This window comes from Rissa tridactyla, chromosome 3 (genome assembly GCF_028500815.1).
Source record: "Rissa tridactyla isolate bRisTri1 chromosome 3, bRisTri1.patW.cur.20221130, whole genome shotgun sequence".
Classification (NCBI taxonomy): domain Eukaryota; kingdom Metazoa; phylum Chordata; class Aves; order Charadriiformes; family Laridae; genus Rissa; species Rissa tridactyla.
This window is the reverse complement of record NC_071468.1, coordinates 120,746,561-120,762,300: the sequence shown is the minus strand read 5'-3', so window position 1 is coordinate 120,762,300 and position 15,740 is coordinate 120,746,561. Positions and strand designations below refer to the sequence as shown.

General features: G+C 42.9%; 1 protein-coding gene across 2 annotated transcripts; it reads left to right on the top strand.

Moving 5' to 3' along the window:
* Positions 1 to 4,079: 4,079 nt before the first annotated feature.
* Positions 4,080 to 14,186, top strand: ENPP4 (ectonucleotide pyrophosphatase/phosphodiesterase 4). Of its 2 annotated transcripts, none has more exons than XM_054196379.1 (4): positions 4,080 to 4,234; positions 5,953 to 6,817; positions 7,760 to 7,930; positions 12,277 to 14,186. In XM_054196379.1, exons 2-4 carry the CDS (start codon positions 5,995 to 5,997, stop codon positions 12,639 to 12,641), a joined length of 1,359 nt encoding a protein of 452 aa, XP_054052354.1. In that variant the 5' UTR covers positions 4,080 to 4,234; positions 5,953 to 5,994; the 3' UTR covers positions 12,642 to 14,186. The 2 variants fall into 2 exon arrangements, with proteins under 2 accessions (XP_054052354.1, XP_054052353.1); XM_054196378.1 differs by having other exon boundaries at positions 4,103 to 4,234; positions 12,280 to 14,186.
* Positions 14,187 to 15,740: the final 1,554 nt, after the last annotated feature.

The window sequence follows — 15,740 nt, the reverse complement described above, 5'->3', positions numbered from 1 at the left end:
TTGGTGGAAGACTTTGATCATCACATCACTTCATAAAGGTGTCAGTGCCTCCAGAAATCCATTTGTTACTGATCTAACACCGACCTGGGTTCTGCAGTCTTGACGGGCTGGTTCATGAATTCAGGATTCCACTGTAATAACGGAGATTCACCTTTACTGAGATGTCGCTTTGCTACTGACTCCATACATGGCATATTTAAAGCCAACACATCAGTAAATTTGACTCTGCAGAAGACAGACACTTCTCCACTGGGAACTAGACAAACAATAGAAAATTATTTTGCACAGGACACTCAACTGTCATGATATCAACAACTTTTAGTAATCACTGTCAACAGATGTTTGAAAACCTGCTTTACTTGCTGCAGGGCCTAAGCAATTATTCCTGATTTGGATGTTTCAAAGCCCTTTTATTTGTGGTCTTCCACTTCCTTTTATAAAATTTTGTTTGGTTTGCTCTCCAACTCCATGGTTGGAAACTCCATTAGAATACCTGACAGCCTAAAAAATATTGACTTTTTATTCGCCCAACTGCTCCAAGGAAAACATTCTTATTTGCCTTTAAAATCTGGCATCATTTCAACATCCTTGTTTGCCTCTGAAACTAAGCACCTTTAGAAAGCCCAGCAACCTGGCTTCAAGCTTGTTTACAGCGGAGGCTCTAGTAACCGAAATAGAGACGTCAGAGACACCACACTAGTCTGTACCACCCTGTCATGCAGCCTTAGGGATATCATTCCATAGACAGTTTGAGAAAACAGCACGGTTAAAAGCCCTGTTTTGTTTATAGCCTCCATATACAGTCTCTTCTTCAGATTAAATGGGCACTAAAAGCTTGAATTCTAATACAGCTTAACAGCTGTTAGTCACCTAGCCCTTTTATGGTTTTATGAAAAGTCTTCCTATTTTTATTCATCTTATCTATATAAAAATGCATCAAAACACAGTAAAAAGACAATAAAAAACTAATCAGAGAGATCTCTGTCACATGGATAAAACTGAGGAAAAAAATTGGAAAAATACAGGAAAATGTTTCTCTTTCAATATTCAGTTATTTTAAGTAATGAAAATGCCCTGCTTTTTCTTAAGCAAGTACTTAAGACAAGTATCTGAACTATTCACGTGCAACATCTAGTTTTCATCCGAATAAATAAGGAGTTGCTTCCCCTCGACAACACTGCCAACAGGAGGATATAGCTTTCCATCTAGAAATTGTGTTTTACTAAACCTAGCCAAACACTGAGAATATTTTAAAGTTGCCTACCCTTTACTTCCTGTCATTCACTAAATTCCACTGACACAAACACACACGTGTAATGGTTTTTGAGCTGCAAATGCTCAATTCTACTACAGCAGTAAATCTGTACAGCTGCTGGCAGGATTTAGTACAGCCTAATGCTTAGAAGAACTGCAGTCTATACAGACAACTGTGGGGTGAAATACAATACAGAGAGATTAAGGTGAGGAAAAGCAAATATCTTGGTAGTTCCCAGTTTTACTTCTCTTAATGTAAGTATACATGTAACTCACCCATTTCTTGTAGACGTACACTGTAAATGGAACCAAGAGCTATATTAAATACGTGATACATGTCAGCTAGTCCAGTTCAAAGTCCAGAGTTGGTATGGTATGCTGCCTCTATGATGTGTCAAATTGGACACATCATATTAGGCTGGGCTCATGAATAGTTGAATACAGCAAATAGGTTTCAAAGCACATGGGTAAAGGTAAACAAGAGCTTACTCACACCTTTTTGGACTGAAGAGCTGAGTTAAGTGTGTTGCCAAACTAGGTTAGCAAAAGAGCCTTAATGCATACAATATGTCTGTATCTCTGCATAAAGTTTGTAACAAGACCTCAATCGTAATTTGATGAAATTAGCTAAAAGGTTGCACCTGTTATGTATTCCCTTGACATCTAATTCACTCTGTGTAATAAATATGTTGAAGGAAATATAATAAAGTAATTCATAAAGGACACGTCCCCCCTCCACAGGATCAACTGTCACTTGCACATTTACAAAGCTGAATTAGTGTAACCAAGGAAAAAGAGAGAGAAAAAGAGAAAAGAGAAAAGAGAAAAGAGAAAAGAGAAAAGAGAAAAGAGAAAAGAGAAAAGAGAAAAAAAAAGATCTTGACTTGAACTTGACATGTAACATGTGAATAGCTGCAAGAAGTCTTATCTAGAATTTTATCTGGATTTTTTCTTTCCTCTTTTACAACTGCTTCCTTTGCCACACCTGCTACATTCCATAAAACAAGGTGAATCAGAGGCGTGTCACTTTGTTCAGTCTACTGTACCACATCTTTAGAGCCACTCCACACTTGGCATGCAGAGGTAGCACAACCTGCCAAACTCATACATATGTGAAAGGCATTAGAAAAAAACAAGCTCAAATCTATGCAGCATTCAGAATAAACATGCTACCCAGATACACAGAATGAAATTCAGATCCTCTACTTAAGTCAATCATGAAGCTATAAACATGTCTTTTCTCAGTTTTTATGATGAAATTGAAAATGGAGTGATGTTTTCTGCTCTGTGCTATTAAAGGACATGTATTTTCTCTATTTATATAGAGCTGATTTCATTGTTATTCAGCACCAGTAACTTAACAGGTTTTGCAGAATTACTAATCCCTTCCCATAATAAAAAGGAAAACCAAGGGAATGTGAACTATTTGCCTTAATTTATGAAGCAAACCTACACCAGGACTTACACCAGACCTCAACCCATCATACGACATACTGCTTTTCTAAAAGCAGCACTGGCATTCAAAGTACTTAACATTCAACAACACATACAATGTGTTGGGCATGTATTCTAAGTGTTAGGGTAAACTCTTGTCACAAGAGAGCACAAAAAGGTCATATGCAGGAAAGAATACGAACAGTCAACTTTCAGAGCCATGTGACTGAAAGGGAGCCAGAGTCACGGAGAACAGGTTTGTAATCACGCTGACAACCACCATTGCCTTGCAAAGGCCGCAGCCTGGGGCTGCTGCAACATCTGCAGAGACAGGTTCCAGGCATCCCGGGGAAACACAGGACAACGCCCAGTAACACACTCTGTCACAGCCTCGCCTCGCACCACGGTGCCCTTCTGCAGCTGCAGGGCACCCCAGCAAACAGCCTGTACCCCAAGCGAGCTCTGACCTCTTACCAGCAGGCCTCACTGTCCCACCTCGAAGGCAACCCACCTGCATCCCAGTCCAGCGGGCTAAAACATCTCTCATAAGAACCCATGCTCCCCTGCAACCCACCACATCTCCCTGCTTGTGAGAGCCGCCTCCCACAGCTCCCCTCAGCCCCGCTCTCCTCAGCCCCCCATGGCTCCCTACAACCCCCTGCACCTCAGCCCCCCCCCCCCACCTCAGCCCCTCATGGCTCTCTACAGCTCCCCTCACCTCAGGCCCCCTCACCTCAGCTCCACTCACCTCCCCCCAGCTCTGCTCCCTTCAGCCCCCCATGGCTCCCCTGGGGTTCCCACAGCCCTCCCTCAGCTCCTCTCCCCTCATTTCCCCATGGCTCTCTTCAGCTTCCCCTCACCTTAGCTCCCCACAGCCCTCCCTTGCCTCCCCTAAGCTCTGCTTCCCTCAGCTACCCCCTCCCCTCAGCCCTCTCACCTCTTCTCACCTCAATCTCTCCTAGTTTCCCTCAGCTTCCCCTCACCTTAGCTCCCCACAGCCCTCCCTCACCCCACCTCCCCTCAGCTCCGCTCTCCTCAGTCCCCCATGGTTTCCCTCACTTCCCCTCAGCTCCGCTCTCCTCAATCCCCCATGGCTCCCCTCGGCTCCCCCTCAGACCCCTCGGCTCCCCCTCGGCTATCCCTCACCCCGGATCCCTCCAGCCCCTCCATATCTGACAGCGCCCCGCCCTCTCCGGTGTAACCAATCGGAGCTTCCGCCAGCGGGCCCCCAGCCAATCGCATCCACCGAGCTCCCCCCGCTACCGCCGCTCCCCCCCCCTTCCGCCCCCCCCAAAAGCAGCTGCTCGCGCCGTTGCGGTCGCGAATGGCGGTTGGGGCCGCGCGGGCGGCGGGTGCGCAGGCGCGTTGTTCCCCCCCCCCCCCCGATCCCCCCCCCGAGTCGCAGCCGGTCACCTCTATCGCCGCGGAGCAGCGGGCCCTCACGGTGCGGCGGGGAGCGGGGCTGGGCCGCGGGACTTCCCCCCCCGCCCCGCTCCTTGGGGCTCGTACCGGCGGGTGGTTGCGCCTCCGCCGCCACAGTTTTCAGGTGAGGGGAAGAAAGGGGCGGGGGGGCCAGCTGCCGGAGCCCCCCCGGCCGAGCAGGGGAGCCGGGAGCCGCTTCGGGCTCCGCACGCTGAGTTTCCCCTCCGACGCCGCGGGAGCCGGGCCCGACCGACGGAGTTTGTAACGAGGAGGCGGCATCTTGCCGTGAGGGTTGGGGGCCGGGATAACTCCTTGGCTGACCGAACCGAGCAACTTGGGAAGCCGGTGGAGGGGTTCGGGAGCCGTAACGCTGCGATACAGAGTGTGAAAACACACGCTTGGCGTCTTTGGAGTATTTCAGACCTATTATTGTGGTCTTAGGTCTTACACGCTATGAAAAACTCTGGTTCTGCTTTTTGAAGCACCTGACAATGTGAAACGGGCGTTTCTCTGTTCCATTCCTCATCTCTTTTTCTTTATTTTTCCCCTTCTTTAAAGGGGCTGCGTGTTACAAGTCCTCTGTATTAGGAGATACCTTAATGCTGGCTTTGACGATCCATTCTTCTAACACTTGCATCTTCTGAAGAAGTTTCAGCTGTTGGTTGCGTGGGGGATGATTTCCCATGCTTTGAATTCCTCTCACTGCTATAGCTTTAGCTAATGTTAAAGCTACTTACGCTTTTAAAATAATACGCTCACAGCTTTACAGGGTTTGGCGGAAAGGGTTGAGAAGGGCCAGAAGTTATCACTACAATTAGGAAAATAACCTGCTGTTCCTTCTAGAATCACTCCAGTTTATGCAAGTGAGATAAAGGAGAAATTTGCTGGAGTTGGGGGAGAATTTTAGTTCTCATTCTTGAGAAGTAAATACGCTCTCTAACAACATTGCAGAAGCTTTTGTGAAATCTGGAGCTTCACTTCCTTTTTCTTAAAGGCTTATAGAATAATTCTGGACCTTCTTGAACAAAGTGCACCTGTCACACATAATAAGTTTGGGGGCGGGGGGGAGAAGCTTACAAATCATACCTTGCATTCATAATAGTCATGAATTCCTTGGTGAGAAATACTTGCCTCATAGCTAAGGTTACTAATGATTTTTAAACTCTTTCTAGAGAGAGAGAGAAACGTGGTATGTAAAGAACAGGTTTAAATACTGTCATGGTAGATGTACAACAGCTTAGAAAGAAGACAGTCACTCCTTACAGTTCCACGTATAGAGTAAGCAATGAGCAAACAGGAATGCTGAAAGGTTCAAAAGTCGTCCAGCAACTTGAGAGGGTGGAAACTCTGCAAGAGGAAAGGTGGGATCAAAAAGAAAAATTATAATTACAGTAGAAAATAAACTTCTGTCCTGAACAGTGATGTGTAAGCAGGTTTTAGAGTTGCACAGGACTCTTAAATGTGGACCCAGAGTTGTTCAGGTGCTTGTGCTTGAACATGAGGAAAAATACTGATTGTCTGTCTTGGAGTGTAGAATTGTAATAAGACACACAGAAGGATGGAATTATTGCTTAAAAGAGAGAAAACAATTCTTCCTTTTGTTTAGTCTGGAATGAAAAAAAATCTCATTGCTTATTTGTTTTAATATATGAAAAAGTATGACAATATATGAGAGACTTCTGAAGGCAGTAGGGAAATACACTGCTGACTTCAGTGGTTGTTTAGACTGGTGATTTTGCACCTCTATAACCTCTATAAGGAAGATGTACATAATGCATAGCTAGTTAAACTGGTTCCAGTACAATTATTTTGTTACATGCCTTATCTTTTTTAATTTTCCAGGTGCATCTGATTACCTGCTGGAAATACTTTGAAGTATCAACAATGAACTCGATGTTAACATTACTTTTTTCTGGAATAGTTGCCTGTTGTGCTCACGCTACTGGCCATTCGGTATCCAGGTTACTCCTCGTGTCCTTTGATGGCTTCAGGGCTGACTACTTGGAAACCTATAAACTTCCTCATCTTCAGGAGTTCATTGCGGATGGTGTGCTTGTAAAACAAGTTACGAATGCTTTTATCACCAAGACTTTCCCAAACCATTATACCATAGTGACAGGTTTATATGAAGAAAGCCATGGCATCGTAGCTAATGACATGTATGATGCAGATGCCAAGAAAAAGTTTTCACAGTTCAATGATTCGGATCCCTTCTGGTGGAATGAGGCAATTCCAATTTGGGTAACAAATCAACAACAGAGAAATGGAGCAAGCGCTGCTGCAATGTGGCCTGGTACCGATGTAAGAATTAACGATACTACCCCTCAGTTCTTTATGAAGTATAACTTTTCAGTAACATTTGAGGAGAGAGTGGAGAAAATTGTTGCCTGGCTGAACAGCTCTAATCCAGTAGTCAGTTTTGCTACTTTATACTGGGAAGAACCAGATGCAAGTGGGCACAAGTATGGACCAGAGGACACTGAGAACATGCGCAAAGTATTAGAAGAAGTGGATAATCATATTGGTTTCCTTACTGATAAATTGAAGGCAGTCGGTTTGTGGGACACTATTAACATCATAATAACAAGCGATCATGGAATGGCCTCCTGTTCCGCAAAGAAGCTGATTATCCTGGATGAATGCATCGGTCGCAATAATTATACTCTGATAGACAAGAGTCCAGTTGCTGCAGTGCTGCCAAGGCAGAGTATGTTTTGGGATTTTTTTAAGTCATACACAGAATTAAATCTCTTTTATCTTACTACTAAAAAGTATACCCTATGGTAGACTGTTCACATCTTTTGCAAAACCAGTGTAGTTCATATTGAAGAACTTTGACATAATTTAATGATTAAGCTAAAGAATGTTTGTCTACTTAGAAATTACTTTGTTTTGGTAATCAATGGGCCAAGGAGAGTTTTATGTCAAATTGCTGTGGGTGGTAGAGATGGTCCTGGTACAGCTTCATGAGAAAGTGGACAGGTACTTGGTATTCCTGCTCTCTTGTTGCTCACTTGGTCTATATGGTGGTAATTCGCAGTGAGCATAAAATAAACCCTCGTGTTTATTCAGAGTAAAAATTGTCACTGTCTAAACTTCCAAGTAAAAATCTAAACCCAGCTTTGATTGCTTTACGAGTTCTGTTTCTGTGAATGAAACTTCACTTTTCGTACTGTGAATTCAATTTTTGTATCTTGGAGTAGTTACTCCATGTCTTAAGTCATAACACTGCTGTGTCCGTAACTGTGGCCAGACTGAAGGAACTCTAATGAACAGAGTCATTTATACAGTAACAAAATTTAATACTGCTTTGGAATAAATATTGATTACTTTGGTATGTGATTTCTTTCTCTTGATTTCTCTGCTCGAATTTTGCCTTCCTCCCCCGCTAGCCCAGAGGGTAAGCTGAATTGTAGGCTCAAAACCACAGTTGTGAGATGCCTGATGTAAAATGAGAGCGAATTGTGAAATCCAACTCAATACATGTAGTATTTCATTAAGGCCATTAAAAAAATCCTTTCCTATGTGACTTTTAAAAAATAATTGTTTTGAAAAAAAATGGATTTTAGGTTTAATGACAGATATGCAACATTGCAGTAAATAGGACATAATTTTCAGCTGTTTAACATGCAGTTTTTTCTCTTGGCAGACAAGACAGACGTGTACAACTTACTGAAAACCTGCAACAGTCACATGAAAGTATATTTTAAGGAAGAAATTCCAGACAGATTTCATTATCGTCATAATAAGAGAATTCAACCCATAATTCTGGTTGCAGACGAAGGCTGGACAATCGTACAAAACGAATCGCTTTCAAAATGTAAGTGTGTTTTCCTCGTTTGTGTTTTTGGTGGCTTATGTTGGTAAACTCTTGTTTTTATTTTAGCCATCTGTAGGATGATGTTAGTCTAGAAAGTGGAGTCCTGGCACTGTAAATCTTTAGGAACATCTCAGCATTTTCTAGAATATTCTCAGCCCGAGCCTGGAGTGTTTTAACAGATGAGGAAGAGATGGGGAATATTTCGTTGGCTGAAACACCTTGTCATGTTCAACTTAATAGCCTGAGGTACACTTTTAAGAGTTATCTTAGGCAAGTTAGCAGTCTGTCTCAAGCTTCCACAGGAGTGTGGTTTAGCGGGCTTTTGTATATAAAAAAAATATCTAGGGGAGCATAAATTGAAGAATGCAAGACACAAATTTTAATGTTACAGTACATATACTAGGAAGCAAAAATAAATGGGAGGAAATACTAAAAAATAGGAATACAACAATAATGGTCAAAGAAGCCAGAGTTCTTCCTGGTAGGGGCATGAAATAGCGTGTTTTAAAGATAAAAAACAAAACAGATGTTACCTCACACAGCGCATTGCTAAGCTATGCACTTTCTTCCTGTTAGATGCTGTGAATGTCAAATTACATACATACATATACATGTGTGTGTATATATATATTTCCAGGTGTTTCATATGCAGGGTTTTTTTGGCAGACAAAAGAGGCATGTGTAACTTACTGAAAAAATGTAACAGTCACGTGAAAGAATATATCTCAAAGAAGAAATTCCAGATAGATTTCATTATGATCATAATAGGAGAATTCAGCCCATAATTCTGGTTGCAGACGAAGGCTGGGTGTGTGTATGTATGTGTGTGTGTTCAGAAAGCGATTGGACAAATTCATGGAAGAAAAATCCACCAACAGAAATTAAATACAGAGGTACCAACTCCCAGGAAGTTCCTGAGCAGCCAACATCTCCAGGCTGGTTGGGATGTCAGGGCTAACCCTGATGGGTACGTCCCAGACTCCCTGCTGTGACTGCTGTCAGAGACAGGATGCTGGGTCGTGTAAACTCCTGGTTTCACCCAGTTTGGTTGTTCTTACTGTCTGCCCTTTGCACATTTAAGTTCAAATTTCCTCAATATTTGTACAAAAGTACTACTTTTAATGTAAGATATGTTTACACTTAAATCCCTGAGGAAATTAGCTACAATCATCTTCAAATGGACAACACTTAGCACACGTGCTCTCTAATAGAGGTCTCTTTCTTGTTTATGGTTAGATTCAATTGCATGTAGCTAAAAATAGTTAATGAGAGTATATTTATAAGTAACAGCATTGTGTGAGTTGAGGTGAGTCACTTCTTGAAACAATTTTGCTAGCCAAGGCTTCCCAGAAGCAGGCAGGGGATGGTTTAGTCTAAAAGGCTATTTAAGTATTTATTATACTTGTCATCATGGACAAAGTGGCAGCGCAATGACTGGCAAGTGTGCTGATAGAGTCATAAAATAGTTGGGGTGGAAAGGGACCTTTTAAAGGTCATCTAGTCCAACCCCCCTGCCCTAAGCAGGGACATCTTGAACTAGATCAGGTTGCTCAGAGTCCCGTCCAACCTGACTTTGAATGTCTCCAGGGATGGGGCATCTACCACCTCTCTGGGCAACCTGGGCCAAGGTCTCACCACTCCCATTGTAAAAAAACTTCTTCCTTATATCTAGTCTGAATCTTCCCTCTTTTAGTTTAGAGCCATTACCCCTTGTCCTATCACTATAGGTCCTGCTAAAAAGTTTGTCTCAATCTTTCATGTAGGCCCCCTTTAGGTACGGGAAGGCTGCAGTAAGGTCTTCATGGAGCCTTCTCTTCTCCAACCCCAACTCTCTCAGCCTGTCCTCATAGCAGAGGTGCTCCAGCCCTCTGTTCGTTTTTGTGGCCTCCTCTGGACCTGCCCCAATAGGTCAATATCTTTCCTGTGCTGAGGGCTCCAGAGCTGGATGCAGCACTTGCAGGATGGGTCTCATCAGAGTAGAGGGGCAGAATTATCTCCCTCAACCTGCTGGCCACACTGCTGGTGATGCAGCCCAGGGTGCGGTTGGGTATCTGCGCTGTGAGCGTGTGTTGTTGGCTTGTGTCCAGCTTTTCATCCACCATTGCTCCCAAGTCCTTCTTGGCAGGGCTGCTCTCAATCCCTTCATCCCCCAGCCTGTATTGATATTGGGAGTTGCCCCAACCCAGGTGCAGGACCCTGCACTTGGCCTTGTTGAACCTCATGAGGTTCACACGGGCCCACTTCCTGAGCTTGTCCAGGTCCCTCTGGATGGCATCCTGTCCTCCAGGTGTGTCATCCACGCCACTCATCTGGGTGTTGTCCATAAACTTGCTGAGGGGGCACGCAATCCTACTGTCTGTGTTATTGATGAAGGTACTGAACAGTACCGGTCCCAGTATGGACCCCTGAGGGACACCACTTGTCACTGATCTCCATCTGGACGTTGAGTTGTTGGCCACTACCCTCTGGGTGTGACCATCCAACCAATTCCTCATCCACCAAAGTCTGCCCATCAAATCTATATCTCTCCAATTTAGAGAGAAGGATGTTGTGGGGGACTGTGTCAAAGACCTTACAGAAGTCCAGATAGATGACGTCTGTAGCTCTGCCCTTGTCCACTGAAGTCGTAACTCCACCATAGAAGGCCACTAACTTGGTCAGGCAGAGCTTGCCCTGCTGGTTGTCTCCAATCACCTCCCTGTCCTCCATATGCCTTATCAGAGCTTCTTGGAGGTTCTGTTCCATGATCTCCCCAGGCACAGAGGTGAGGCTGACAGGTTGGTAGTTCCCAGGGTCCTCCTTTCTACCCCTGTTAAAAATGGATGCAGTGTTTCTCTTTTTCCAGTCACCAGGGACTTCACCTGACTGCCATGACTTTTGAAATATCATGGAGAGTGGCTTGGCAACTACACCAGCCAGTTGTCTTAGGGCTCCAGGATGCATCTCATCAGGTCCCATAGACTTCTGCATGTCTAGGTTCCTCAGATGGTCACAGACCTGATCTTCTCTTACAGTGGGAGGAACTTTTGCTCCCCCCAGCCCCTCCCCACACTCAAGAGGTGTGTGGAGAGAGGTTGCCCGTGAAGACTGAGGCAAGAAAGGCTGAGTACCTCAGCCTTCTCCTTGTCCATTGTTACCAGTTTGCCAGTCTTGCTCATCAGGGGCAAAACCCAAAATTATGGTGGAGACACCAGCCACGGGTGTCAATACCTACACTATATCTAGCATTGTTAGTGCATACCTGCCTCCTACCTCAGAGGTTAAAGACAGGAAACCTCATTGGAGAGGGGACTTGGAACGGCTCTGTTCAAAACAAGCAAGTAGTAGAAGGAAAAAAAAATGTAATCAAGAAACATAGGATTGCGTTACAACAAACAAGCAAGATGTGGTGCAGTAGTATCTTTGTGGTAACGAACATAATGGTGGAAAACATTCAAAAAAGGAATATTGGAAGTATACTGAAGTGGTGAGTGTGACCTAATCAAGAGGAATCTTGATGTTTCGCATTAGAAACTTGAGTGAAGCAGCCAAGGAGACAGTTCTTGGGAAGCTTGTTAAACTGTTAATAAGAAATTACCTCAAAACTAAATGCAGTCACTCAAATACTGTGCTGCGTGTGCTATGGGAAATTTTTGGCATCTTGGACAGATTTTTCAGGCGTGTTATTAGGAAATTTGACCATGGCTGCTTTTTAGCTGTTTATATTCTACCAAAAATCAGAGTATTTCTTAAAAACCTACCAAATGTCCAAGTACTGGTGACCTTGTAGCCAGCAACGTTTTGTTGCATGTATGTCACAGGCAGCGTGATCCTTTGGCTGTTTTGGGAGTTTGACTATTTGGGTATCCCTTCACATGAAGCACCTGATCTGATAAGCTTGATTTGAGGGTACTCAACATGCTTGAACTGAACACCACCAAGGGGAAAGTGCTTGGCTTTTAAGAAGTAATTAAAGTGTCTGCTTTGCAAGGGGGGAAACGTCTTTACAAAATCTGAGAAATACAAATCTGCATTCCAGCTACTGACTCGTTGTGGAGTGGCAACATCCTTTTCAACTTTGGCATGAGGAGCGGGAAGGGAAAAACTGGAAGTGTTGATGACCGAAAGGAAAAAAGAGAATGGAGGGGGGGGCTGGGAACCGTGGCTGAAGACCGGTATGGGAAAAGACTTCTGGGGATTGGGGAAAAAGGGAAGAACTCTGAAAGTGTTCCATCCAACAGCTGCTTTTTATGTTCTGCATTAGTCTTTGGTTAAAATATATGCCTTTTGGGTGTTGGGGGGAGAGAGGGAGGGGAATACTTGATACGCAAACTGTGATGTTAACTCTTAACTTTGCATTTCTCCAGTAGGTGACCATGGCTATGACAACGCTCTCCCGAGCATGCATCCATTCCTGGCTGCTCGCGGACCTGCTTTTCATCGGGGTTACAAGCAGAGCACAATGAACAACGTTGATATTTACCCCATGATGTGCCACATCCTGGGACTGACACCACGACCGCACAATGGCACTTTCAGTAACACCAAGTGCTTGCTCGCTGACCAGTGGTGCATAAATCTCCCAGAAGCTATTGGGATAGTTATCGGGGCTTTTATGATACTGACTACTTTCACCTGCATTATAATAATCTCAAAGAATAGAGTAACTCCCCCGAGACCATTTTCCCGACTTCAGTTACAATACGACGATGACGATCCTTTAATTGGATAGCGCGTAGGGAGCCTCGCCTCGCTTGCTAAATAGTGATTTCAGGAAGAGAGTTTGAACTTGCGCTGTATGGCATTCTTTGATGCACTTTAACGGTATCTGTGTAAAATACTGTACAGCCCGATCTTGCTAACTTGTTTGTGCTACCTGACTAGTATTCCTGTAAAAATATTTCCATAACAAAATGGCGAACAGGTGGCTTTCTGCTGGAAGATAACGCTTAACAAAAGAAGGATGCTTAATTTTTCATTCAAGCCTTTGAACACTTTCGAAGTGAAATTCCAAATTATGAACTAGCCCGGATAGAGTAAGTGAATTTTAACATTTGTAAATGGTAATTGTTTTTTTTGTATTAAATTTAAATTAATGTTGACTTTTTTAGTGTTCTTGTACCTGTGTTGGAAAGAAGATTGTTTTTTATGAGAGTTAGAAGTTAGTTCTGTTTGGACAGTGTATTCTGATTTTGTTCTTAAATCTGGGGACAGAGGCTGTAGAGAAGATCCAGCCAGCCATATAACCAGAAGCTGGTGAGAAGGAAAGAGAAGTCAGTAAGGAAAGAATTGGTGCATATAGCTTCTGCTTTGAGCAATAAAGTGCGTGGTTCAGCAGATTGACATCTCTAGATGTGTGTTTGTGGATGACTTAGTTCCACAGTTCCTGCGTTTGGGGAGTCGGGATGGTACTAGTCGTTTATCTCAAGGATGTCAATTTAATCTGAGAATCCCTGGATTCAGTTTAATGGGCTGTAGTAGTAAAATTACGGCTTCTGAACTCTGTGAAAAGTTTTTCAGGTGTAAACTCTGCTGAAGGTGGTTTTTTTAATAAAGGCGGTTGTGCCCTGTGTACCAGCTCATAATTATCTTTTGAAGGCTGTTATGGACTAAAAAGCAACAACTGAAAGTTTGAAATTCAGTCATCATGCAAGGATTCCAAACTCTTATTTTAAACCCTGGAAATCTAAAGTGGGAAAAAAAAAAAGAATTTATTTTTTGATATAAGATCTGTTATCTGTGTTGTCTAAGTTGTACAGATGGAAAGGTCTGGTGAAGACCAGTGCTAATGTTCTCTTTATTGAAACTTTTGATTCCTTATTAATGGTCATGTCTAGTAACTTGCCATAAAAAAAAAAAAAACCCAAACTTGATTTAAAAAGCCTTAGTGGCACCTTATCTTTTAGTGAGGAAAGAACATGAGGTCAAATTGTAAATGCTAAGCCAAAAAGAGAGCTACAGTTACCAAATCCTTTTCCTACAAGTTTGATGGTTTTAAGAACTGATAATTTGAAGTGAGAGTGCCGAGATACGTGGTAACACGCAACGTGTTTTCTTGTTCACAAGCTCAAATTCAATGCAATTTGGTATTAGCCAGAGAGTATTTTTTTATTGATCCAACTGGGAAGATGGACTCTGGAGGGAAGGGGAAGTCTTAACTGCCCACTGAACAAAAATGCATTTGAGTTTTAAACATGACATGTGGAAGTTTTACTAAATCGTATCGTTGGCTCTGAGGATTCTCTTGTACTGAATAAAAACCTAATACAAAACCTAACCTGTTCTGCTTTTTTTTTTTCCTCCTTCTTAAACTACTAGTTTCTATTTACTGACTGATGCTTTACTCTGGATTAATCTGAACTTGAAAGAATAAGTGGCCTGAGCACAGAAGTCACTTTTCTCATCCTGCTGGAAGATTTAAAGTAATTACATAGAGTAAGAGATCAGGTTAATCTATGGAGTGAATGTTTTGCAGGCTAGAGATGCTGTAAAAGGGAGGATGCTTGAATTCCTCCTGTGGAGAGAGTTGTTAGGTTTTTGTAATTTTACTAATCAAGGCTGCCATCCTCAGAGGGTGTCAGACTTGCTGGGAGGTGCTTTGCGTCATCCTTAACATGGAAAGGCTCGACTCAACTGAGTTATCGTTCTGGTGGACTTGGTAAGACTGAACTGTCCTGTCCTTGACCTGTGAGGGTTTTTTTCCAAGATGCTAAAACTGATTAGCACAGTATATGCTCCACTATTCTTCCCTTCCTCCTTCCCCTGAGTAGTTGTCGTAACAGCGCGTGATTGATGTGATTTCAGTTCCTCTGTACATCAGCAGGCCAGCTGTCAAGGTTACCACGATGATTTTAATTACCAGAAATGTAAATGTTGACTGAAGTGCAATGTACATTCAAATATGAATATTCTTACAGATAGATAGGGAAATTTAGGTCAAAATGCATTTCTCCTTCTAGCTCTAGGTAGCCCCTTCTGATAAGAATTGCTACAGGCAGCTGAGCTCCTCTGAACCCAGAACGTGAGTGGTGGCGTCTAGCAGAAATCCTTATTACCCTCTACTCCTCCTCCCTTTAGCGTTGAGACTGAACAGTGCTCTTGTGGGAAGGGTTTAAAGAGAAAGTTTTAAGCATTAATTTTAATAATTTTAATTCAATAATTTAATTTTAATAAATTTAAGTATTTCAAGTTATTAAGTATTAATAACTATAGTTTAGTTGCACTGCTAATTATTTTCAATTCCAAAGACTGCGCTATGGTCTGGAAGAGTGCTGAGTATTCGTTCTGGCACAATTCTTTGCTGCTGGCAGGGAGGGTTTCAAAGTCGCTCTTGAACATCCAGGATTTCATACAGATCAGGTGCAAATCAAGAGAATCTAGAAAAACACCTTTTTCTCCTTAGAGACAAAGTTGATATATTTAAAGATGATTGATTGTTTTAAAAAGCGTTAGTGCCTCAAACATGATGAAATGTTCCTTATACCTAATTACGGTTTGTTTGAATTATTGCTTGTGAAAGTCAGTGGCTGATTTCCTTTTGAATAAGTAATTCAAAACAGGAACATGAGAAGCTGTGGCTTCCCCCTTCCTCAAAGCAGTGATAAAAGCAGACAGATACCCTACAATAGTTTGTGACATTTCATGACTTTCTAAATATACGCAACTCTGCAACGTTCATACAAGGCATATTAATTTGGGGGAAGAAGTTCTTGACACTTAAGCTATCACTGAAGTTTAGAAGGGAACAGGGGAAGTTTCTATCACCACTTCCCAGCAGTAAAGAGCAATGTTTCGTTACATTGATTGCCTCCATAAAGGAACTCTCAACACT

Bases quoted from the DNA above. Each gene is read 5' to 3' on its own strand.
- ENPP4 (XM_054196379.1), top strand. From the start codon at position 5,995: ATGAACTCGATGTTAACATTACTTTTTTCTGGAATAGTTGCCTGTTGT. The intron at 6,818-7,759 runs GTATGTTTTGGG...TTCTCTTGGCAG, and splicing joins TGCAGTGCTGCCAAGGCAGA to ACAAGACAGACGTGTACAAC. The intron at 7,931-12,276 runs GTAAGTGTGTTT...GCATTTCTCCAG, and splicing joins AAACGAATCGCTTTCAAAAT to TAGGTGACCATGGCTATGAC.